At 51.4% G+C, this 25456-nt stretch overlaps 1 protein-coding gene across 3 annotated transcripts in view; it reads left to right on the top strand.

Moving 5' to 3' along the window:
• The window catches only part of ADCK5 (aarF domain containing kinase 5), a 178123-nt gene that overhangs the window by 51070 nt on the left and 101597 nt on the right, over positions 1-25456 (top strand). For 2 of the 3 annotated variants that reach the window (XM_063921063.1, XM_063921061.1), the window contains one exon: positions 8794-8934. The exons of the other annotated variant lie outside the window; for it this stretch is intronic. In XM_063921063.1, the coding sequence (XP_063777133.1) occupies positions 8794-8934 (141 nt within the window). The remainder of the gene's footprint in view (positions 1-8793; positions 8935-25456) is intronic. 3 annotated transcript variants of the gene reach the window in all.

Here is a 25456-nt window from a genome sequence, read left to right as displayed (position 1 = left end):
GCTGGACGGAGCTTACAGATAGAAGCCCCGTCGCAGCCCTCCCTACAAGACAAGGTATGCTGGGGGGGACGGGGCGGTCAGCGCGCGCTGCCGCCCCGCTGTGTGGGGTCCGTTTTTATTACCGCCGCCCGCACCCGCCGCTAATACAGCGCCCGCCCCAGCCGCTCCGTCCGCGCTGTACGGACTTTAAAGCCAGGGAGACCGCCGCAGCATAGCGCTCTGTCTAGCGCCGCCGAAAGCCGCTACACGCCGCTCCAGCCAGCCGAACACTCGGCCGCTCTCCTCATGCCTCCCTGCAAGGACAGCTTCCCGGCAGCCGCTCCCCGCTGAGACACGGAGCATAGGGGGAGGGGGGGGGGGGGGGGGACAAGCCACAGGCAGCGCTGCTGCAAGGGAGGATAAACTTATAATATGCTGCATGACAGGCTGCCGCATTCATAGGTTATATTAATAACTTGACCTGTGATTATCACTGTATAGACTATTGAGCCTATATTAACACAGGAGGCATGTATTGTAACCTGATCTGGGATTATCAGTGTAAGCATGGCATGGGGGCCATTTTAACCATGCTTCCTGTTTATAATTCCAGAACGTTCCTGTCCTACAACACTACTCCACCGGAGGCGCAGGGGTGTTAGTGGGAATTTTTGCTTCAGGTTTTATATAGGCTGGCCAAGTGAATGCATTTCGGCCATATATATATGTATATTGCACACCTTAAGTAACACTTTTACTGAGCGTGCAAGTGTCTGTCTTTGTTTATTGTGTGGTCTGTCTGCGTAATGAGTACGGCACCAGCAAAGACTACAAAAGACGTTTTACTGCAATGTCTGTACATGAATCTACCACATGTTCCGTATGTTTTGTAGGTTTCCACTCCGGAACCCGGTTTCATTCCTATGCTACGCAAATGTAATGGCTGGGTTGCAATTAGAATTGGCCACCGTTCGACACGAGCGGTAAGATCCGAGTCTCGGAAAAGACCGCCAAATCTAACGGAGGAGTCTCAGCCGTTGCAAAAGTCCAACTTCACTTTGGGTAACAGGGTATTAATTTAATTGGTCTTATACTTTAACCGTTTCTGCTATGTTGCGGTCTGACAATTCTATGCCAAACCTCACGGCGCTAAATAAGGGTGAGGAGGGCACATTAGACCAGCAGTCAGAAGTGCGGTTTTTTGACAGCCCAGACATTGATAATGACCAGTGCGTCAGTCTCTGAAGTTTACAGAGACTAAGGAGCAATGGGGTTCTTATTTAGGATTTCTTAATAAGATGTTAGTAGAAACACAAAATAGCCGAATAACCGGTTCTATACCTCCCAGATTTAATTCTATTTACCCGTTTCCACACAGTGACATCTACATTGGAGAATCCGCCATTGGTGGATTCGTCTGTGTCAAACCTTATAAAGACCCTTCAGACGTAAGATAGATTTGGGTCACTAAGGCGCTCTTTGTATGGAAACAATGACAATCACGTTATACTTATCGTTAATCAAATCTGAGAAGCTGCTGAGTAGCTATGTACAGCTTCTGCTGCCGGCTGTTAGCTCGCTTCTCGCCTTTCATCGTCGCTAGTTACAGCACGACAGGTTCTCTGGCTGCGTTCTTGGCAAGCGGAGTCAGAGGTCAAAAGAATACGGTGGCCAGAAGTTGTTTGGTCATAAAATTGACAAATGCATTTCTCAGGCCAAGGTGGAGGGGGGAGAGTCTAGTTTCCTGCCATTGCCTCCACCGGTACCAAGTGTTAGGATTCCAGCACTCTGGTCTGAGGAGGTCCTATTGCAAGGACCGGAGCACTGGAACGTAATGCTGGGGAAGGAAGCGGGAATAGAAAGTAGCCCCTGGCGCCCTAACTCCGTTGTCTCGCCCGTGCTGTCAGAAATCCCCTGCGAGACTATGGTTGCTTGAGCCCATGGCAGCCGCGTTTGAAGGGCGGATTATGTCTGCCCAACTCCGATGCCCCCTCAGGTCTTAATGGGAGACAAAGGGAAATCCGAGACAGGGTGATAACAAGGGGCCCTCTGACTAAACAACCAGGCCAGGGGCTACAAGCTAACTGACAAAAGCTGAGGTATGTGCGGAAACCCGCCAGGGAAAAGGACAACCAAAATCCACTAGTCCGTTACTCCTACCCAGCACCGCTGGATACCAGAGTGGATCTGTGGGAGCGGAATCCTCCGCAAAAGCTCCGAAACACAAATAACAAATAATAAATGATAAAGCGGCCAAGCCGCAACACACGGCTACGCCGTGACTCACGAACACCACTGGATGTTCAAAGGTGCTCAGTCAGGACTCCAGGAACAGATGACGACTTCCGAGTACAGGACAACTGAGAACAGGAACGACCGGATACAGCAGGACTGGAAACACTCTCAGCAAACAGATACAGCATGCAAGAAGCTATTACCGGCGTCTGTGAGAAGCCCAGGAAGTGTATTTAACAGGGAGTCCTCCAATCAGCTGTTTAGAGGCTGATTGGATTAGATGCCATACAGCTGCCTAGCTGCATGGCCAGGAAACAGGTGTCCTATTAATTAAAATGGACACAGCAACGGGGAACGCGGTCCGTCAGTGGCGTCCCCGTTGCTAGGGTCCGTGCGGCTCCGTGCGCCCGGCGTCTAGCGTTGCCAGGGAGCCGGCGGCTGTACGCGCACGGCGTCCCTGGTTGCTAGGCGCCGGGCCGCACCGACGAGCGGACCCCGGCGCCTAACACCAAGACGGAAATACTCTGGTCCGGCGTTCACTTTAGACTTCAGTCCTGTCAAGGCTGTGGTACAGCCACGCCTTGTAACACCAGGGCGCTAACATCATCAACAAGCCAGTGGCTTGACGGGCTCCCAGGCCATATTGGATTTCCAATTGTGGGAGCGCGCCTTCAGACGTTACATTTGCCGGGATTCCAGACATCCACTGAAGGATTTATCCGCAATTTAGTGTTAAAAGAAAGCTGTCTAGCGCCACTGCGTTTTTTTCAAAACTGGACTGTCTCTGTTGGACGACAAGAAGGCGTTTTTGGCAGATTGCCATTCAGTCTCTGCTGGATTCAGCAGTTTTTAATTCCAGCCTGGTACACCAACAAGGTCAGGGTTATTATTCCCGTCTGTTTGTGGTACCGATTTCGGAGGGCTCCGTCAGTCTCAATCAGTAAGTCACTTACTACAGATTGAAGATGGAATTTCTGCGGTCAGTATTTGCAGATTTGAAGCTACAAGATTGCATGATTGCGCTTGATTTCAAGGATGCGTACTTACACATTCCGATTTGGTCACCTCATCAGAGGTTCTTGCGTTTTGCAATACGCCACACAGGCTCTACCGTTTGGCCTCTCGTCAGCATCTCGGGTATTCACCAGAGTGATGTCTGTGATGATAGCTCATCTCAGATCCCTGGCAGTGACTATCGTTCCGTACTTAGACGATCTGCTCATGAAAGCTCCGTCTCAACAGATGCTCCTCCAACTTGCGCTGCTAAACATACACCCCGGTTGGAGTGTCAATTTCAAGAAATCGCATCTAATTCCGTCTCAACGACTTCAATTCCTAGGTATGATTCTCGATACGGTAAATCAAAGAGTTTTCCCTACTACAACAGAAAGTACAGATTATTCACCTGGTACAATAAGTGCTCAAGCCACGCACACTCTCGGTACATTTGTGTATTCGCCTATTAGAAACAATGGTGGTGGCTTTCGAAGCGCTTCAGTTCGGAAGTTTTCCCTCCCGTCCATTTCAACAATAGTGGTCGGCCTCGCATCTGCAGATTTCCCACAGGGTGAGGTTGTCGGCAAGGGCGAGGGTGTCTCTACTCTGGGGCTCAAGGTACACAATTTAACCGCAGGCGGCGGTTGGAATTGAATAATTCTAACGGCGACCGTGAGTCTCAGAGGTTGGGGAGCTGTAGTTCAAAATTGTCAGCGACTGGGTCTCTGGGCGGATCACAACAAATTGCTGTCTAAAAATGTCCTGGAACTATTTACAATGCACTACGACAAGCAGTACACATCCTTCCCTCTCAGACTGTCCAAGTGCAGTCAGACAACGCGACGGCAGTCGCTTACATCAACAAACAAGGAGGAACGAGAAGCCGCATGGCAATGCGGGAAGTAGCTCGAATCCTCAATTGGCCAAAATACCACCAGGTGATATTGTCGGCAGGGTTCATTCCGGGAGTGGACAACTGGGAGGCGGATTATCTCAGCCGTCGGAATTTGGGCATTAAATCCAGAGGTGTTTCAAAGGTTGGTCCACAGGTGGTGTTATCCTCAGGTGGACCTGATGGCATCTCGCCACAATTACAAACGCCCCAGTATGTGTCCAGAACGAGAGATCCAAGGGCAGTGGCGGTGGATGCTCTCACAATCGCGGGGCCGTACAGCCTCGTGTATCTGTTTCCACCGTTTTCCGCTGCTCTCTCAGTTGCTAAAACGGATCAAAAGAGAGTCCGTCACAGTCATACTAGTGATGCCGCATTGGTCTCGGAGAGCTTGGTTCTCGGATCTCCGCGGACTACTCGCATACGATCCTTGGCCGCTCCTACTACGTTCAGACCTGTTACAATAGGGTCCGTTCTTTTACCCCGATTTAGCGCGGCTGCGTTTGATGGGGTGGCTGTTGAGACCGCCCTCTTAAGAAAAGAGGGCATTACAGTATCGGTTATACCAACCATGTTACGAGCTAGGAAGCCGGTTACGGCAGCTCATTATTATAGAATTTGGAGTGCCTATATAGGTTGGTGTGAAGCTAGGGAGTTTCCGACATCATCTTTCAAATTATCCCGTCTTTTGTTATTTCTACAGACGGGGTTAGATGGAGGACTGCGTTTATCTACACTAAAGGTGCAGGTATCTGCGTTGTCAATTTATTTTCAAAGACATTGGCTCTATTGCCGTCGGTACACACTTTTCTACAAGGTGTCCTCAGAGTACTGCCTCCATTCATTCCATAGGACTTGAATCTGGTTTTAGATTTCTTACAGTCTTCATATTTTGAACCCTTACAGCAAGTGGATATAAAGTTTCTCACTTGGAAAACAATTTTTCTTCTAGCCTTAGCTTCGGCAAGGCGTGTTTCAGATTTGGGTTCTTTGTCATGCAAGCCACCGTGTTTGGTGTTTCATAATGACAGAGCGGAACTTCGAACGAATCCCGCTTTCTTACCAAAGGTAGTGTCATCTTTTCACATCAATCAACCAATAGTAGTTCCTGTGTTGACAGCACATTCTGGAACTCTGGATGTGGTACGCGCATTACGCGTTTATGTATCCCGAACGTCTACAGTTCGTAAGACGGATACGTTGTTTGTTCTCTATGATGCTGCCAAGATGGGTTGGCCAGTTTCTAAGCAGACCTTATCCAGATGGATAAAACTGACTATAGGTCAGGCTTACCTTAATGCTAGGTTACAGCCGCATACATCAGTAACAGCTCATTCCACACGTTCTGTGGGAACTTCATGGGCAGCTGGTCGTGGAGCTTCTGCGACGCAGCTTTGCCGTGCGGCTACATGGTCTTCAGTGCACACGTTTGTGCGCTTTTACAAGTTTGATACGTTTTGCGGCATCAGCATCTAGCTTTGGCCGCCTAGTGTTACAGGTGTCAAACAGCTCTCCCGCCCACGGGGGAAGCTTTGGTACGTCCCAAGAGTACTCCAGTGACCCCTAGTGGATGAAAAAGAAAATAGGATTTTGGTACTTACCAGGTAAATCCTTTTCTTTGAATCCATAGGGGGCACTGAACGCCCACCCAGAGCAGTTTTACCTGGGTTGTAGTAAGCGCAGGGGATCTTTTGGTAACACATTTTCACCGACTGGTTCAAATTTTCTAGTTCTATCGGTTATGGTGTCAACTGTTTCGTTGTCAGTTACGTTATGTGTCAACTTTATGGTTGTCCGTTATGTTATCGGTAATTCTCCATTGTCAACCTCTCTATCGCTCCTGTTCGGCTCAGTTAAAAACACTGAGGTACTCGGGGAGTATGGACGGGAGGAGTGTTACTGAATTTGAATATTCAGTGCCCTGTTCCTTTCGGAAGCCGTCCATATCCCAAGAGTACTCCAGTGCCCCCTATGGATTCAAAGAAAAGGATTTACCTGGTAAGTACCAAAATCCTATTTTCCGGCTGTCCGGGTGTACCCAGCGTCTCCAAGTTCCGCCTTCCGCCAGCTACCAGTAGAGGCCTAGTCAAGCGGCTAGCGGGGATTCCTCAGCACCACACAGGTGTGGTAAGACGGCGTGTCGACGCATACAGAGCAGAACCGTGGTTCCAAACGCCACGGCAGGTTAGGAGTTTGATGGTGTCAACGTAGAACCCGCCCACTGCGCAGTGGGTGGAGTCAGTAACAGGCGGTTACTGACGGTAAGCGGGAATCCCCTATGAGGCTAGGTCCGGCGTGACCTAAACATCCATTCTGCGTACTGGGGACGGGACGCGAAAGCGGTGAGGGCTGTCGTTAGGGACCGTCCTGTCATAGTAGTGCTATAGCTCCTACTATGTGGTGCTCAGGTAATTGCAGTTATACCTCTCCAGGTGTCTTTGTGAGGGCTCCATGCTGTCAGTGTGGTATACCGAGTCTCTTGCTGGACAGTCTGCTCCCATGGACTGTCCCTTTGTTACTGCTGCCCACCTCTTGCCTTAATTGTGGTCCACCTTGAGGCTTTGCCAACAGCTGGGTCTCCAGATAATGCTCCTCTCACTGCTGCTATAGAAGCTGCTGCTGCGGTCACTTATTTCAGCTGCACACCCGGACTTGCCTTCCTTTTGGGAGTAGAGCCATCTCACTGACCACCCTTGTGGGTGGAAGGTCTTCCTCCATCTTCTCTGTCACTTCCGCACCACCTCAGTGCACTCCTGGCGGCTTAGCTCTACTAAAGGTTACCTCAGCTCTGCTCCCACCAACCGCCTCTTTCTCCCAACTGTCACTCGCCAGACCACCTGACTGGTCATGTGACCTGCTCCTGAGCAATTGCTGGTGCTGCTGGGAGCTGCGGTCTGTCAGTTGTATAATAACATACACATGCGCTGTAGCGTGATGCACAATGTCACACATAGTGTAATACTTCACATTGTGGGGTATTACATTATACTAAACTTAGAATGTTTAATGCTATTTATGGGCATTCCATTGTGGGTATGTATGGTGTGAGCACATAGTGGTAAATATGGGATGTCCCTATGGTACCTTGGTAATCTTCTACTCTAACTCCAGATGGGTGACCAAGCGCCTGACAAGATTACCATTTTGTTGATCTCACAGAGACGATGGTGATGGTCTTCCTTCTGTAGTCTCTCTGAGTGACTGTCCTGTGGGACTTGGTTAGAAGAACTGCAGAGTCCCTGCAGAATGCTAGGTGAGGGGGGACAAAGATGGCCATCTCTGGTTCTTGGTACCTGTGTTTCCAATTTGGATTACATATAAGTAGAAAGATCCGTTTTGCTTTACTTGCCCATTTCTTCACGTACTCAGACACGATCGTCCGTAACATCCAGGTATGAGGCGTATCTGGCCTCTTCAACCTCTAGCTCTAAGGGGGTTCCATACATCTTCTCTCTAATGTACAGGTATGATGCATATCTGGTCTCCTCAGCCTCTAATTACCCTCTGTATACAGGGGGTTCCATACATCTCCTCTATAATGTACAGGTATGATGCGTATCTTGTGTCCTCAGCCTCTAGCTATACTCTGTATACAGGGGGTCCATACATCTTCTCTATAATGTACAAGTATGATGCATATCTGGTCTCCTCAGCCTCTAGCTATACTCTATATACGGGGGTTCCATACATCTTCGTAATAATGTACATGTATGACAAGTATCTGGCCTCTTCGGCCTCTAGCTATACAAGGGGTTCCATACTTCTTCTCTGTAACATCCAGGTATGACGCATATCTGGTCTCCTCAGCCTCTAGGTATACTCTGTACACAGGGGGTTCCATACATCTTCTCTAACGTCCAGGTATGATGCGTATCTGGTCTCCTCAGGCTCTAATTATACTCTGTATACAGGGGGTTCCATACATCTTCTCTGTAACGTCCAGGTATGACAAGTATCTGGCCTCTTCAGCCTCTAGCTATACAAGGGGTACCATACTACTTCTCTGTATAACTACAGGCTGAGGAGACCAGATGCACGTCATAACTGGAAATTATAGAGAAGATGTATGGAAACCCATGTATGCAGAGTGTGACTAGAGGCTGAGGAGGCCAAATACATGTCATACCTGGATGTTACAGAGAAGACGTAAGGAACCCCCTGTATACAGAGTGTAACTAGAGGCTAAGGAGGCCAGATACGCATCATACCTGGAAATTATAGAGAAGATATACTGAACCCCCTGTATACAGAGTATAATTGGAGGATGAGGAGGCCAGGTACGCGTTATACCTGGACGTTACAGAGAAGATGTATGGAACCCCCTGTATACAGACTATAATCAGAGGCTGAGGAGGCCAGATATGCATCATACGTGGAATAAGTTGCATTGGACGAGAGTATAGAGTATAGAGAGTATATCTAACTAGGCCTTTGCCTAGTTCCTGTGAGTGGTACAGAGTTCCCATCAGTAGTATTTCCCGGAGCTGTCCGGTTGGTCTTATCTTGGGTGTGGCCTAGTGGAAGGGGAATGTGTGATGTCAATTGTGGGAGGTGCATGATGTCATTGGTGGCATACGTAGAGGCGCACTTAGGCTAACAAAGATTCCTCTGCCTTAGACTATAGTTTATGTAGAAATAATAAGCTGAGTGAGGTTTCTGGGTTGTCACCAGTTTCTTTTGCTTTGCACCAGGTGAATGAGATACTAATGGAAGACTTTGGAAAACCTGCCGAACTTCTGTTTTTGAAGTTTGACCACCAGCCAATAGCGGCTGCCAGCTTAGCCCAGGTGCACCAAGCGACCTTACACGATGGAACTGAGGTAGCCGTGAAGGTAAGACATCTGTAATGCATGTTGGCCCCTGACCCTTTTATTTGTGGACCCCTGGGATGACTGCTTGTAGGTCCCTGACCCTGTTGTGGGGCTCATTAGGCTCTCTGGGTGTGGCTTCTATCAGTGCTGTGTAGGCTCCTAGGCTCTGGGTATGGCCCCTGACTCACAAGTGGCCTCTGACCCTTCTGTCTGTGGGTTGCAAGGCTCTGGAAGTGACCTCTGACCCTGGTGTGTGTGTGTGTGGTCCCTTGGTGAGGGGTTACGTTGTGCTGTATTACAATAGTTATGTAATAATGTACTATTACCATAATGAATGCATGTAATACTGAGCACTGTTCCCCCAACATGTACGTTACTAGTTATCATATATCTATGGGCTCCTGGATAATTTCTGTCATATTCCCTTACCACAAGAGGGAAGATACGCACAGCAGCCTGCCATAGAATATAGTATTATACGTAGTACAAGATGGCGGTAATTCTGCATGAGTGGGTAGTCAGACACGTAAGAATAATAAAGCCTTCCTGGGTATCGGTGGTGGATACGGGACCTGGGGGGAGATCTAATGACATGCTACGCCCATTATGGTGATGAAGCCGGTCCAGTAGGGAGACAGTGCTAACTCTCCTACCTGAGGAACCGCACGCCCAGTGTGCATGACACTGCTCAAGGGTTCCCGGCAGCACCGGCCGCTAGCTATATATATATATATATATATATATATATATATATATATATATATATATATATATATGTATGTACTGTACTGTACTGTATTGTATTGTATGGATGCACAATCTCTGGCAGTCAGAACTGAATTCTGATTGCTCAGGAGAGGCCATGTCCATACCTTAAGTCATCGACGTACCTATTTTATCTGTGAACAGGTAAGAGGGGCCTGCTCGCTGGCTAACGCCCTGTAGAAAAATAGGAGTATGGGGATACTAGAGAAAAAGGCTTAGCGGGCTGTAAAATACAAACCTACAACAATGTTGGCAGCACTCTTGGCTTATTATCAAAGAGTACCTGTAAGTTTTGTTTGAACTGTGTAGAGATAATTAGAGTGGTTTATGGCGGTTACGTGGGTCTTGTGGAATGTGCTAAGCTGCCTGAAGAAGTGAGTGGTCTGGGAACGTTGGAGTCCTATTGTCCACAGAGGGTGGGCCCTGTAACTGCGACTGACCACTTTCTTATCTGAGCAGCATTGAAGTGGGCTGGTGGATCCAGTCTCTTCACCATTGACACAACGTTGACTCCTCGAGCTGCCTCTGTTTGGTGAAGAGACTGGGGGGATTCGCGCCCACTCACTTGAGATGCTGGCAACGTTTGCTGCCAAAAGAAAATGGAATCCAAGGACCTCTTCTAAACGTCCAGTATCAGTGAGTCTATTAGAATGTCATCATATTGGGGCGTGAGATACGTGTTTTAGCGCTATCCAGCCAAAGATCCTGTTGTAATATCCTGAGGCTGATTGACGGCTCGCTGCTCCCTGTCTGCTTACTCTTCTGCTCCATGGGCAGAACTTGCGGTTATCTCCGGTCTCCAGCTCTGCCAAAACACTGGTTTGTCATTGGGGCCTTCCCTCCTAGACGCAGGACTACCGGTGCCCTCTTCTCCTGCTTCGCGCCTTGCCGGGTGCTGGGGCTCTTCTGATGGTTGAGGCTAAATTCAACCAGGCTAAAGGTCCTCTGAGGTCACAACCACGTGATCTGTGACAGATGGGTGAGGTGCAAGGTCGGAACATGGACCCAAAATGGCCCGCCTCGGGCTTGCTTCGCTTACCACACATCAGGCTCAGAGGCTAGCTCCAAGGGACTAAAGGGACTAGATGTTTACGTGGATGGTGAAACTGGTAGCCCACTGACTTTGCTCCTCCCCCTGCCGTCGAGGGTCACATGATTGTGATATCAGAGGTACTTGGATCTACCCTCTTCTGACCGCCCAGCATCTTGGGCCTGCGGTGGGGTGACAATTGCTCCTGCCCGCTTCTCCATTGCGGGACTCTGTGGTGCTGGTTTTCCGCCTGGGTCTCCAAACAAACACTATATTATGTCTAAGAATATGAGTCTGCTGGGGGTAAGCTGCAGTATCACTGTCACCTGCTCTACTGATTTGTTCCATCCAGTCTCCAGTTTAGTGCTACCCTGTGAACCCCTGCTACTTACCTGCAGAAGCCTGGTGTTTTGCTGGAACTGTTGCCTTTGTTCTTAGGTTTGTCCCACTTGGTAATTTTCAGCTCATCCCTGTTTTCTTCTATTATAGCACCGATCTCCTGTTCAGTGCTACCCTTTGGACTTTTAATGCTAATACCTCCATTCTGTTCTCCTGTTGCCTGCACCTGGGGCTCCATTTTCTACTCATTGTAGTAATCTCCTGTTCAGGGCTACCCTGTGGAACTTTTCTATTGCACCGGTCTCCTGGACTTCTATTTGGTGGCGGATAACTATTGTTAAGGTTCTTTACTGCTGCGCTTGCACCGTACTTCCCTGAGCTCCTGTACAGTGCTACCCTCTGTACTCTTCTTTGGTTGCTGATACTCACCATTGTTATGTTTCTCACCTGCCGTGGCTGTATCCTCTGCAAATGCCACTGAACGACTTCTTCAAGCCTTTAATGACTTGGGACGGAGGGTGGTGGCCAAGGCAGCCAGCAGGGGGGGACTGTGGGGACTGGTGTCCGGGCCCTTACAGAGAGGGGGGCCCACCTCTGGCTCCTACCGCCAATACCTGTAGAGCTGCACCAGTCTGAGAGTCAACAGTAGTCTGATGCGCAGGGAGATCTTCTTACAACAAGCCTCATCTGTGCATCCGCTCTCTGTAAACTGTTCCTGAAGGTCCGCAGTACTCCACCTATCTATAACGTCACAATGTATGACATCACATAGGGGTGGAGCACTTCAGCAGAATCTTTTTTGGGGGGGAGTGAGGGTCTCTGTCTATTTTGTCAGTCCCGGGCCCCATAATTTCTGAAGGCAGCCCTGGTGGAGGCTCAGGTAGTGGGACTGCATGCTGAGTTGACTTTTCTACATCAAGCTCTGCAACATTTGCAGGTTAGGATTACTGTGACTGAGGCTTGTATTTCCATCGTGGAAGACTGGAGACACTCTGGGACGTCTATTGCAAATATTCCGAATTATTCGGAGACTGCGGCCTGGCTTGGATTGTGGGTCTTAGATTGGGATTGTCCTCATTGATTGATTGCCTTCAGTGCCCCTGATTTCTTACCCATAAGTGATACTGTCTGTCTTCACAATGCTTAATTATTATTCCCGGTTTTGAATTCTGTTTCATTGTTTTGTATCGTCTTATCCTGTAATGGTTTTTCCTCCATTAGTATTTAATTACCCCTAGGGTCTTTATCACTATCGCTTTCCTTCCTGCTCTTACACTGTTTGGGTTTTATATTTGGTAGGGCTGGTTTGGGAGTCTCTCTGTTGCCTGTTATCCTGGGCTGGATCTCCTATGACCTTAGAGTACACCATGTGTAAAGGTACTGTAAAGGTTTTAGTGTATGTGGATCCTATGTCTCATGTGAGACCCTACGATGTGGTGGCCCCGGGCATCTGCTGCTGAGACGTTGGTTCTGTTTTCAGTTATGTTATATTTCTCTAACGTCCTAGTGGATGCTGGGGACTCCGTAAGGACCATGGGAATAGACGGGCTCCGCAGGAGACATGGGCACTTTAACAAATAATTTAGATTCTGGTGTGCTCTGGCTCCTCCCTCTATGCCCCTCCTCCAGACCTCAGTTTGAATCTGTGCCCGGACGAGCTGGGTGCTGTTCAGTGAGCTCTCCTGAGCTTGCTGTAAGAAAGTATTTTGTTAGGTTTTTTTATTTTCAGGGAGCTCTGCTGGCAACAGACTCCCTGCATCGTGGGACAGAGGGGAGAGAAGCAGACCTACTCTCTGAAGCTAGGTCCTGCTTCTTAGGCTACTGGACACCATTAGCTCCAGAGGGATCGTACACAGGATCTCACCCTCGTCGTCCGATCCCAGAGCCGCGCCGCCGTCCCCCTCGCAGAGCCGGAAGACAGAAGCCGGGTGAGTATGAGAAGCAAGAAGACTTCGAAATCGGCAGCAGAAGACTCCAGTCTTCACTGAGGTAGCGCACAGCACTGCAGCTGTGCGCCATTGCTCCAAACACACCTCACATACTCCGGTCACTGTAAGGGTGCAGGGCACAGGGGGGGGGGGGGGGGGGGGAGAGGGGGGGCGCGCCCTGGGCAACATATGGACCTCTGTTGGCAAAAGTACTCATATATACAGTTGGGCACTGTATATATGTATGAGCCCCCGCCAAAAAGATATGTATTTTAGCGGAACAGAAGCCCGCCGTCGAGGGGGCGGGGCTTCTCCCTCAGCACTCACCAGCGCCATTTTTTCTCCACAGCTCCGCTGAGAAGAGGCTCCCCAGGCTCTCCCCTGCAGATCACGGTAGAAAAGGGTAAAAGGAGAGGGGGGGGGGGGCACATAATTAGGCGCTAAAAACACAATATACAGCAGCTACTGGGTTAAAATTAAGTTACTGTGTTATTCCTGGGTTTATAGCGCTGGGGTGTGTGCTGGCATACTCTCTCTCTCTCACCAAAGGGCCTTGTGGGGGAACTGTCTTCAAAAAGGGCATTCCCTGTGTGTGTGGTGTGTCGGTACACTTGTGTCGACATGTCTGATGAGGAAGGCTATGTGGAAGCAGAGCGGGAGCAAATTAATGTGGTGTCTCTGCCGACGGCACCGACACCTGATTGGATGGATATGTGGAAGGTTTTAAATGATAATGTTAATTCCTTGCATAAAAGGTTAGACAAGGCTGAAACCTCAGGAAAGTCAGTGTCCCAACCCATGCCTGATCCTATGTCGCAGAGGCCGACAGGGTCCCAGAAGCGCCCACTATCCCAAATTATTGACACGGATACCGACATGGATTCTGACTCCAGTGTCGATTACGATGATGCAAAGTTACAGCCAAAATTGGCTAAATCCATCCGTTATATGATTATAGCTATTAAGGATGTGTTGCACATCACAGAGGAAACCCCAGTCCCTGACAGGAGGGTTCATATGTATGGGGAAAAGAAGCCGCAGGTAACTTTTCCCCCCTCGCACGAGCTCAATGAGTTATGTGAAAAGGCTTGGGAATCTCCAGATAAAAAACTGCAGATTTCCAAAAAGATTCTTATGGCGTATCCTTTCCCGCCAACGGACAGGTTACGCTGGGAAGCCTCCCCTAGGGTGGACAAAGCTTTGACACGCTTATCCAAGAAGGTAGCCCTGCCGTCACAGGATACGGCTACCCTCAAAGATGCTGCGGATCGCAAACAGGAGGTTACCCTGAAGTCCATTTATACACATTCAGGTACCTTACTGAGGCCGGCAATCGCGTCGGCTTGGGTGTGTAGTGCTGTAGCAGCATGGATGGATACCTTATCTGAGGAACTTGATACCTTAGACAAGGATACTATATTAATGACCATGGGGCATATTAAAGATGCTGTCCTTTATATGAGAGATGCTCAGAGAGATATTAGCCTACTAGGTTCTAGAATAAATGCTATGTCGATTTCTGCCAGAAGGGTCCTGTGGACTCGGCAATGGACAGGTGATGCCGACTCAAAAAGGCACATGGAGGTTTTACCTTACAAGGGTGAGGAATTCTTTGGGGAGGGTCTCTCGGACCTGGTCTCCACAGCTACGGCTGGGAAGTCAAATTTTTTGCCATATGTTTCCTCACAACCTAAGAAAGCACCGTATTACCAAATGCAGTCCTTTCGATCACAGAAAAACAAGAAAGTCTGAGGTGCGTCCTTTCTTGCCAGAGGCAGGGGCAGAGGAAAGAAGCTGCACAACACAGCTAGTTCCCAGGAACAGAAGTCCTCCCCGGCTTCCACTAAATCCACAGCATGACGCTGGGGCTCCACAGGCGGAGCTAGGCCCGGTGGGGGCGCGTCTCCGAAATTTCAGCCACAAGTGGGTTCACTCCCAGTTGGATCCCTGGGCAATAGATATTGTGTCTCAGGGATACAAGCTGGAATTCGAAGAGATGCCCCCTCACCGATACCTCAAGTTGGCCCTGCCAGCTTCCCCCTTAGAGAGGGAAATAGTGTTAACTGCAATTCACAAATTGTATCTTCAACAGGTGGTGGTCAAGGTTCCCCTCCTTCAACAAGGAAAGGGTTATTATTCGACCATGTTTGTGGTACCGAAACCGGACGGTTCGGTCAGACCCATATTGAATTTAAAATCCCTGAACATGTACCTAAAAAGGTTCCGGTTCAAGATGGGATCGCTGAGAGCGGTCATTGCAAGCCTGGAAGGGGGGGATTTTATGGTGTCTCTGGACATAAAGGATGCATACCTTCATGTCCCCATTTATCCACCTCATCAGGTGTACCTCAGATTTGTGGTACAGGATTGTCATTACCAATTTCAGACGTTGCCGTTTGGTCTCTCCACGGCTCCGAGAATATTTACCAAGGTAATGGCGGAAATGATGGTACTCCTGCGGAAGCAAGGGGTCACAGTTATCCCATACTTGGACGATCTCCACATAAAAGCAAGGTCAAGAGAGCAGTTGCTGATCAGCGTAGCACGTTCTCTGCAACACGGCTGGATTCTGAATATTCCAAAGTCGCAGTTGGTTCCTACGACTTGTCTGCCTTTCCTGGGCATGATTCTGGACACAGGCCAGAAAAGGGTTTATCTCCCGATAGAGAAGGTTCCGGAGCTCATGACTCTGGTCAGGGACCTATTAAAACCAAAACAGGTGTCAGTGCATCACTGCACTCGAGTCCTGGGAAAGATGGTGGCATCATACGAGGCCATTCCCTTCGGCAGGTTCCATGCGAGGACCTTTCAATGGAACTTACTGGACAAATGGTCCGGATAACCTCTTCAGATGCATCCGTTAATCACCCTATCCCCCAGGGCCAGGGTGTCTCTCCTGTGGTGGCTGCAGAGTGCTCACCTTCTCGAGGGCCGCAGATTCGGCATTCAGGACTGGGTCCTGGTGACCACGGATGCAAGCCTCCGAGGGTGGGGAGCAGTCACACAGGGAAGAAATTTCCAAGGCATGTGGTCAAGTCAGGAGACTTGCCTTTACATCAACATCCTGGAACTAAGGGCCATTTACAACGCCCTACGTCAAGCAGAGACCCTGCTTCGCGGTCAACCAGTTCTGATTCAGTCAGACAACATCACCGCTGTGGCTCATGTAAACCGACAAGGCGGCACAAGGAGCAGGGTGGCGATGGTGGGAGCCACCAGAATTCTTCGCTGGGCGGAGAATCATGTAAGCGCCCTGTCAGCAGTGTTCATCCCGGGGGTAGACAACTGGGAAGCAGACTTCCTCAGCAGGCACGACCTCCACCCGGGGGAGTGGGGACTTCATCAAGAAGTCTTCGCACAGGTTGCAAGTCGGTGGGAACTGCCACAGGTGGACATGATGGCATCCCGCCTCAACAAGAAACTACAGAGGTATTGCGCCAGGTCAAGAGACCCTCAGGCGATAGCTGTAGACGCCCTGGTGACACCGTGGGTGTTCCAATCGGTCTATGTATTTCCTCCTCTTCCTCTCATACCCAAGGTGTTGAGAATCATAAGAAAAAGAGGAGTGAGAACAATACTCATTGTTCCGGATTGGCCAAGAAGGACTTGGTATCCAGATCTGCAAAAAATGCTCACAGAGTACCCGTGGCCTCTTCCTCTAAGACAGGACTTGTTGCAACAAGGGCCCTGTCTGTTCCAAGACTTACCGCGGCTGCGTTTGACGGCATGGCGGTTGAACGCCGGATCCTAGCGGAAAAAGGCATTCCAGATGAGGTCATTCCTACGCTGATAAAGGCTAGGAAGGACGTGACAGCTCAACATTATCACCGTATATGGCGAAAATATGTTGCTTGGTGTGAGGCCAGGAATGCCCCTACGGAGGAATTCCAGCTGGGCCGTTTCCTTCACTTCCTACAGTCAGGAGTGACTTTGGGCCTAAAATTGGGTTCCATTAAGGTCCAGATTTCGGCCCTATCCATTTTCTTTCAAAAAGAGCTGGCTTCTCTACCTGAAGTTCAGACGTTTGTGAAGGGAGTGCTGCGTATTCAGCCCCCTTTTGTGCCCCCAGTGGCACCTTGGGATCTTAACGTGGTGTTGAGTTTCCTGAAATCCCACTGGTTTGAACCACTCAAAACGGTGGAATTGAAATATCTCACGTGGAAGGTGGTCATGCTACTAGCATTGGCTTCGGCTAGGCGTGTGTCAGAATTAGCAGCTTTGTCACATAAAAGCCACTATCTGGTTTTCCATGCGGATAGAGCAGAGTTGCGGACCCGTCCACAATTTCTGCCAAAAGTGGTTTCATCCTTTCATATAAACCAACTGTGACAGGACGGTCCCGTACGAAAGCACTCGCCGCTTTCGCGTCCCGTCGGCTGCGCACAGAATGGAAGGTCAAGTCACACGAGGCCTGACCACATAGGGGATTCCCGCTTACCGTCAGTAACCACCTGTTACTGACTCCACCCACTGCGCTGTGGGCGGGTTTATGCTGCCACCACCAAACTCCTAACCTGCCGTGGCGTTTGGAACCACGGTTCTGCTCTGTATGTGCCGACGCACTGCCTTACCACACCCGTGTGGTGCCGACGAATTCCCACTAGCCACTTGCTAGGCCTCTACTGGTAGCTGGCGGAAGGCGGAACTTGGAGACGTTAGGTGCTTCCCTGGACAGCCGGAGGACGGGGCTATGGTTGGCATAACCCTGTAGGTCACAAGATGAAGCAATCTTCTTGAGGCAATGATGTTTATTTGCTCAAATATAGTTCTAAAGAGCACTCTTCCCTATTGCTAGGGGCAACAGCATACAGCAAGATGTTCCAGCAGAATAAGATGGTATAACTACAAATCTGGAGGCACGCAGGTCTCCTTTTTATGTCAATTTTCCACACAGTATCACAGGGGGGTAAGCCCTCCCTGTCTTCTCCAACCAATCAGGTTATTTTACAAAATACCAATAAATCACATTTTACAAGGATATAAGTGCAATAAAACAATATCCTCCTTCCTGTCACCCAGACAACGTTTGGTATCAGATTAACATTCACTATTGATAAATTTATCACATAGCTTCAAAATACAAATGTTTCTGTCTCATTCACATCTCCAGGCAAGCCCAGATTCCCCGTGATTAGCACCTCTCTCTAAGGGACTTACACATCAAAAGGTTTTGTCATTCACACCTCTCTGCTAGGACAGGGCCATTAGCATGCCACTTCCTACTGACAAGAGATGATTATTCAGACATTTATAGTAAGTGCATTTTCCCCCTTAAGATACAGCTGACCATATCCTGAATATAAAATAGATACAGTTAAACATGCATTCCTGCAATTGTGCACAGAGCACTACATATGACATGTTAAAACACATCATTAAACAACTTTTAATCAGTCCGCGCCCAGCGCCGTAAGTACGTTTAACAGTGACGCCAAGCGCCCATAGTCCCTTAATATGGCGCCGGGCACGAGGGTTAACACCTTCAGTGCCGCAGCCGCCATTACACGTGTGGCTGGTTGGTCTCTCCGGCCAGACTCCTCCCCCCCCCCCATTCAAGCGGGTCAACCAGGGACCCATGTCCCAACGATTTGGCCCCTGGTCCCGCAGTCCTTAATGGGGTTACCGGGAGTTCTTTGGGGGTTCAGGCTCCTCCTGACGTGACAGTCCATCCGCATTGCTATGAGCCTTGCCTTGCTTGTGGATAATATGAAAGTCATAAACCTGAAGAGCAAGGCTTAACCGCAACAGTCTGCCGTTTTCCCCCGTGGTGTGCTGGAGCCACCGTAATGGATTGTGGTCCGTTACCACCGTAAAATGGCGACCATACAAATAGGGCTGAAGCTTCTTCACAGCCCAAACAATAGCCAAACACTCCTTTTCAATTGTGGCATACCCCACCTCCCGCGGTAACAGCTTTCTGCTCAAATAGGCCACAGGGTGCTCCTGCCCATCCGGCCCTTCCTGGCTCAATACTGCCCCGAGTCCGTACTGCCCCGAGTCCGTACTGTTGCATCAGTCTGTACAACAAAGTTTTTACTATAGTCCGGCGCCATCAGTACTGGGGCTTGTACTAGAGCTGTTTTCAACGACTGGAATGCCAACTCACATGCGGTCGTCCAGTCAACTATCTTGGGGAGTTTCTTCTTAGTCAGATCAGTCAGGGGTTTGGCCACGGAACTAAAGTCAGGGACAAAACGTCTGTAGTACCCTGCGATCCCTAAGAAAGCCAGGACCTGTCTCTGGGTTGTGGGCCGGGGCCAGTCTCGGATTGTCTCTACCTTCGCTGGTTCAGGCTTCACCTTACCTCCCACCACACGGTGTCGCAGGTACTGTACCTCTGACATCCCCATTTGGCACTTGTCTGCCCTGATGGTCAGACCTGCCCACCGAATCCTCTCTAACACCAACCCCACGTGCCTCAGGTGCTCTTCCCAGGTTCGGCTGAAGACAGCAATGTCATCCAAGTAGGCCTGGGCGAAATCTCTGAACCCCTTCAGCAGGTCATCGACCACACTCTGGAAGGTGGCTGGCGCATTCCTCATCCCAAATGGCATGGTTTTGAACTCAAACAAGCCAAAGGAGGTGATGAAGGAGGACCGTTCCTGAGCCTCGGGAGTCATTGGTATCTGCCAATACCCCTTGCTCAGGTCGAACGTAGAGATGTACTTCGCTCCAGCCAACTCGTCTAACAGTGCGTCAATGCGGGGTAGGGGATAGGCGTCGGATTTGGTCACTTCGTTCAACCGGCGGTAGTCTACGCAGAACCTGGTTGTCCGGTCCTTCTTGGGGACCAGTACAACGGAGGCGGCCCAGGGACTGTTGGAGCACGTGATTACGCCTAGCGCGAACATCTCCTGCACCTCTTGGTAGATACTCGCCTGCGCCTCTGGTGAGACCCAATACGCGGGTTGCCGAATCGGCCTATGCTCACCAGTGTCTACATGATGGGCACGTAGGGAAGTCAGGCCGGGCTTCCTGCTGAACTGGGCCTCAAAGGACTGCAGCACTGACTCCAGCTGCTCCCTCTTGGGGTTACCAAGCTCACTGCTCCAGCTAACTTCCTCTACACCCCCCCTTAGCCTTGGCATCCGCGAGGAGGTCAGGAATGGGATCTTTTCCTGGTTCCTCCATCGGCAGGCAGCACACAGCAGCTACCGACTCCACACGCTTGTGGTATGCCTTTAACATGTTTATATGGTAGGTACGCTGTCTCCTACCATCGCTGTCAAATGACACCACGTAGGTGATGTCGCTTAGGCATTTGGCGACCGTGTACGGTCCCGCCCAGGCAGCCTGGAGCTTGTTCTGACGTGTAGGCACCAGAACCAGCACCTTCTGCCCTACTGCAAAGACCCGAGCACGCGCGCCCTGGTCATACCAAGTCTTCTGCTTGGTCTGTGCTTCCGCAAGATTCGCTTGCGCTAGTCCCATGAGATTCTCTAACCGATCTCTGAGCTTCAACACATACTCCACCACGGACTCATCCTGGTGGATCAGCTCCCCCTCCCAAGACTCCCGGAACAGGTCAAGAGGTCCACGGACTCTGCGGCCATATAGTAACTCGAAAGGTGAGAATCCGGTCGACTCCTGCGGCACCTCCCGATACGCAAACAGGAGGTGCGGTAGGTATCGCTCCCAGTCTCCCCCCTCCGAAGTCACAAATGCCCGTAGCATCTGCTTCAGAGTGCCATTGAATCTCTCGCAAAGTCCGTTAGTCTGGGGATGATAGGGGGCAGTGCGGAGTTGGCGCACTCCGCACCTCGCTCAGAGACACTGGACCAGATCACTCATGAACTGCGTCTCTTGATCAGTTAGGATCTCACTGGGGAACCCTACTCTACTAAATATGCCTAGCAGAGCGTCCGCTACCTTTTCCGCAGTGATGGCGAACAGAGCCACAGCCTCTGGATACCGGGTAGCATAATCCACCACGGTGAGGATGTATCTCTTCCCCGATCTACTGGACACAGGTAGGGGACAGACTATGTCCACGGCCACTCGTTGGAAAGGTTTCCCGACTATTGGCAAAGACCTCAGGGGAGCCCGAGCACTGGGGCGTCCAAGCCGTTGGCATACATCACAGGACTTACAGTAGGTTCGGACGTCTTCCGACACTCCGGGCCAAAAAAAGTTCTGTGTCAGGCGCCTCAGTGTTCGGTCCCTCCCCTGGTGTCCCGCCAAAGGGATTTCGTGTGCAACTGACATCAGTTGCTCCTGAAAGCTCCTGGGAACCACCAGTTGAACTTGCTCCCGCACTGGCCTATCCCCTTCTACCTTGGCTACCCGGTACAGTAACCCTTTCCACCAGGTCACACTCCCTGCCCCCATCCCAGCATTCCGCGGCCAGCTTGGCGCCTCATACCTTCCAGGGATGGGTCAGAGAGCTGAGCTTCCCTAAACTCCTGCCTGCGGCCCTCACTTTCTCCTAAGTCTGGACACTCTACAGGGGGAATGTTGGGGTCAGTCATGGTAAAGTCAGTGTGGTTTCTCATACTCACCGCCGGAGTTGGCAAACCACTTGGGTCAGGAGCATCATTGGGCCACCCCCACAGGATCAAACGAGCTGGAACAGACATCCTCTGCGTTGCTAGGGGACGTAGGCATACCAGAGGCAAAAGGCATGCGGGGTCGATGTGCTGATCTAGCCGCTGTAATCTTTTCCTCTGGGCTGGTTGAAGCTGTGGTTGGCTGTGCTGGCAGTTGTCTAGCAGCTGTAGTCTTTTCCTCTGGGCTGGGTTGTGCTGGAGCAGCTGATGTCAACGGTGGTTGTGGAACTTGACTCCGGGGAATGGCGCCAACAAACGTAGTGACGATCCCACCACACAGATCATTTCCTAGGACCACATCAGTTGGGAGACCATCCATGACGGCAACTTCTCGCAACTCTGGTCCAGCTCCCCAGTCCAGGTAGACTCTTGCCATGGGAACTGCTTTCTCCATTCCATCTGCCAGGGTGACCTTGGCAGTGCGACCCTGCAATACTGCAGCAGGATTGTGGCCGGAGAGCCCCAGCCACGAGGGAAATGGCCGCCGCAGCACTGAAGGGGTTAACCCCTAGTGCCCGGCGCCATTTCAAAAGACAATGGGCGCTTGGCGCCAGATTTAAAAACATATTGTGGGCGCTAGGCGCCGTGTTTTATTAATGTAAAAAAAAAATGTATTTTTAAAGGTGCCGTGGTCCCGGACCCCTCCGGAGACCACGGCAGTGAGGACAGCCCCCGGCGCGCTCAGCAGAGTGTGCGCGCCGGGGGAGAGGACAGCCGCTGACCGCCGGAGTCCGGGAGCTCCGCTCCCGGCAGCGGTCACTGCAACCCCGGGCGCACTGGAGTGTGCGCGCTGGAGAGAAGGGAGAGCCGCCGCTGGGGGCCGGGAGCTCTGCTCCCGGCGCCTCAGCCCGTCGGAGGTGGCCAGCCGCGGCAGCCGGGAAGAACGTCCCGGGCTGCTGGGCAGCGAGGGGGGTGCGCCGCAGCCCCGGCTCCCCGCCGGACGCTGCGGCGAGGCTACAAGACAGCGCCACTCATGGGGGACCGGGCTAGCCGGCTCCCTAGCGGAGTGGGTGAATTAGGCTGATGAGCTCTGGGGTTCGGGAGCTACGCTCCCGGCGCCTCAGCGCTACAACAGAGCCAGAGTCACGGCGGCCGGGACAAGTGTCCCGGGCCGCCGGGCTTCAGTACAGGGGGGTGCGCCGCTGCATGCGGCGAGGCCACAAAGGTAGTGCCACACTGGGGGGACAGGGAGAGCCAGCTCCCTGGACCCCAGTGGCAGGCAGGCAGGCTGGAGGGTGGGGGAAGCCAGCCCCATACCTCCAGCACTGGGCGAGCCCTAGCAGCCAGGCTGCAGGGCTAGGGGAGCCAGCACAGACAGGGTCCTAGCAGCCAGGCTGCAGGACCAGGACACAGTATTCCACAAACCAGACATTGTGTAAAATAATAGAAAGTACAGTGTGTTGTAAGGCACTGCAGTGCCTAGGTATGTGGAGCCTGTGCAGGCTCAGAGTGTATTTAAATGTATAACATGTACAGTGTGATTTAAATGTAATGTATTTCAAGGTAAATTGCACTTACTTGGTTGTGTGTCCCAGGAGGGGGGAATCCATGGCTGTGCAGGCTGATGGATTCTCCCAGACCTTTTCCCCAAAAACGGAATGCTTTCCCATCCAGCCTCACACTTCCAAGGGGCACAGGGAGAGAGAGAAGCAGCTCAGCTATGAAACAAGCTGAGTGGTTTCTTGGAGCTCCATGGAGATCACCCGTAGTGGCCAAGAGACTTGGACCGGGGAGCCAGGCTGCCCAGCTCTGGAGCCCAAATCCAGGCTGCAGCCAGTGGGCTGGGTCCCGGGCAGGTTTCTGGAAGTCAGTTTAGGAGGGAAAACTTTCCCCCAGCCAGACTGAACGGCACCGGGGAGTATCCTGATTCTCCAAGGTGGGAGAGTCAAAGGAGACCGACCACTCCCCACTGTCCATAGGGGACAATGTTAGCTGTGCATGAGACCAAGGCATGCACAGCTCATGGGTAAACATTGATTGGTTGTGCACCACAGGGCGGGCTTACCCCCTGTGGTAAGGGGTCTTGGAGAGGGATAAAAGGAGGGCAGTTGGCCCATAGGAGGGTGTATTATTCCATCTTATTCTGCTGAAAACATCTGATTGTATGCTGTTACCCCTAGCAATAGGGAGGAGCCTTTTTAAAGGTTATTGAGCAATAAACATCTTTGCCTCAAGAAGACTGCTTCATCTTGTGACCAACAGGGTTAGGCCAAACCTAGCCCCGTCCTCCGGCTGTCCAGGGAAGTATCTAGCGTCTCCAAGCTCCGCCTTCCGCCAGCTACCGGTAGAGGCCTAGCAAGTGGCTAGTGGGGATTCGTCAGCACCACACAGCTGTGGTAAGGCAGTGCGTCGGCACATACAGAGCAGAACCGTGGTTCCAAACGCCACGGCAGGTTAGGAGTTTGGTGGTGGCAGCGAGAACCCGCCCACAGCGCAGTGGGTGGAGTCAGTAACAGGCGGTTACTGACGGTAAGCGGGAATCCCCTATGTGGTCAGGCCTCGTGCGGCTTGACCTTCCATTCTGTGCGCAGCCAACGGGACGCGAAAGCGGCGAGTGCTTTCGTACGGTACCGTCCTTTCACAGAAATTGGTGGCATAGTGGTGGGATATTCCCAGGCGGCTTTTCATCACCCGATTGGAGAAGCTGAGTTACTCAGGAGAGGAGTAACTGCAGCGCAGGAGAACGCACAAGATGGCGGAATTCAGCGGAATGTCCAAGGGCGATCTGGAGATCGTGTGCCAGGAGAAGGGTGTGGATATCCCTTCCAACGCGTCCAGAAGCGTCATGAAGGCGGCGCTCAGGAGCGTGGAGGAGTCTCATCGGGCGGAGGTGGAAAGCACTGACGGCGTCAGCATCGGAGAGGACGGCCCAACAGTGGACATTCGTAAGGAACCAGTGAGATCCACAAGCCCCGCCCCCTTTCACAGCAGCCATGTTTCCCAGCAATCCCTAGCAGGGCCAGGATCCCAACGTCCCAGGGGGGGCGGCCCGGATACCCTAGCAGATCGGCTAGCGGAATTGGGGGAAAGGGCAACGGAGCAAGAGCGCTTGATCATCATCCAGATGTGGCGTGATGAGCGGGCACCACAGGCTGTGGTACCCCGGGAGCCGTTGTCAGCTGTTGTACACAGATCGGGACGCATTCAGTTTGCCAAGTTTGCAGACAGTGATGGGGACATTGATGGACATTTGCAAGTTTTTGAAAGGACTTGTAAACTACACGATTTACCCAAGTCGGAGTGGGTGAGACACCTTGTACCCACTCTGCATGGAGAGGCCTTGGAGGCCTATCGAGGAGTGGCCACGGAGGACTGTGGGGATTACGACGAAGTCGCGAAGGCCATCCTCCAGCGATTCTTCATCACTCCAGAGTCTTACAGGAAGAAGTTCAGAGACTTGCCCAAGAATCCTAGCAGCACCCATGAGCAGTTCGCCACCCAAGTGCGGCAGTACGTGGTGAAGTGGGTGAGGGATTCGGAAGCCACTACATGGGACGCACTGATCGACCTGATCTGCAGGGAGCAGTTCTACCGCAGGTGCGCCCAAGAAGTGAAGGAGTGGGTGCTAGATCGGGAGCCACCCAGCTTAAAGATGGCTGCCCAATTAGCCGACAAGTATGTGGCAATTCGGCCACAGGGGCAGAAGCGCCCAGCCAGCAGCCAGCTCCAACAGACTGTACCACCAAGCGGACCACCCTCTTCAGCTCATCACCCCCAAAGACAAGCATCTTCCAACCCGGGTGCTCTTGGCCAGCAACCGCACCGCAGCGTCCCTGCAACTGATCAGAGATCATCGGTGCCACGACTGGAGAAGAAGTGCTACGGCTGTGGGAAAATCGGACATCTGAGGATGAACTGTCCTGCATCCCAAGCACCCCAGACTCGTGCCCCAAATACGAGTGCTGGAGCCCGGATCGCTTGTTTGACGAGAGGAG

The sequence above is a fragment of the Pseudophryne corroboree genome, chromosome 5 (genome assembly GCF_028390025.1).
Source record: "Pseudophryne corroboree isolate aPseCor3 chromosome 5, aPseCor3.hap2, whole genome shotgun sequence".
Lineage (NCBI taxonomy): Eukaryota > Metazoa > Chordata > Amphibia > Anura > Myobatrachidae > Pseudophryne > Pseudophryne corroboree.
Note: the sequence above shows the minus strand (reverse complement) of the source record. Positions and strands in the feature narration are given on the sequence as shown.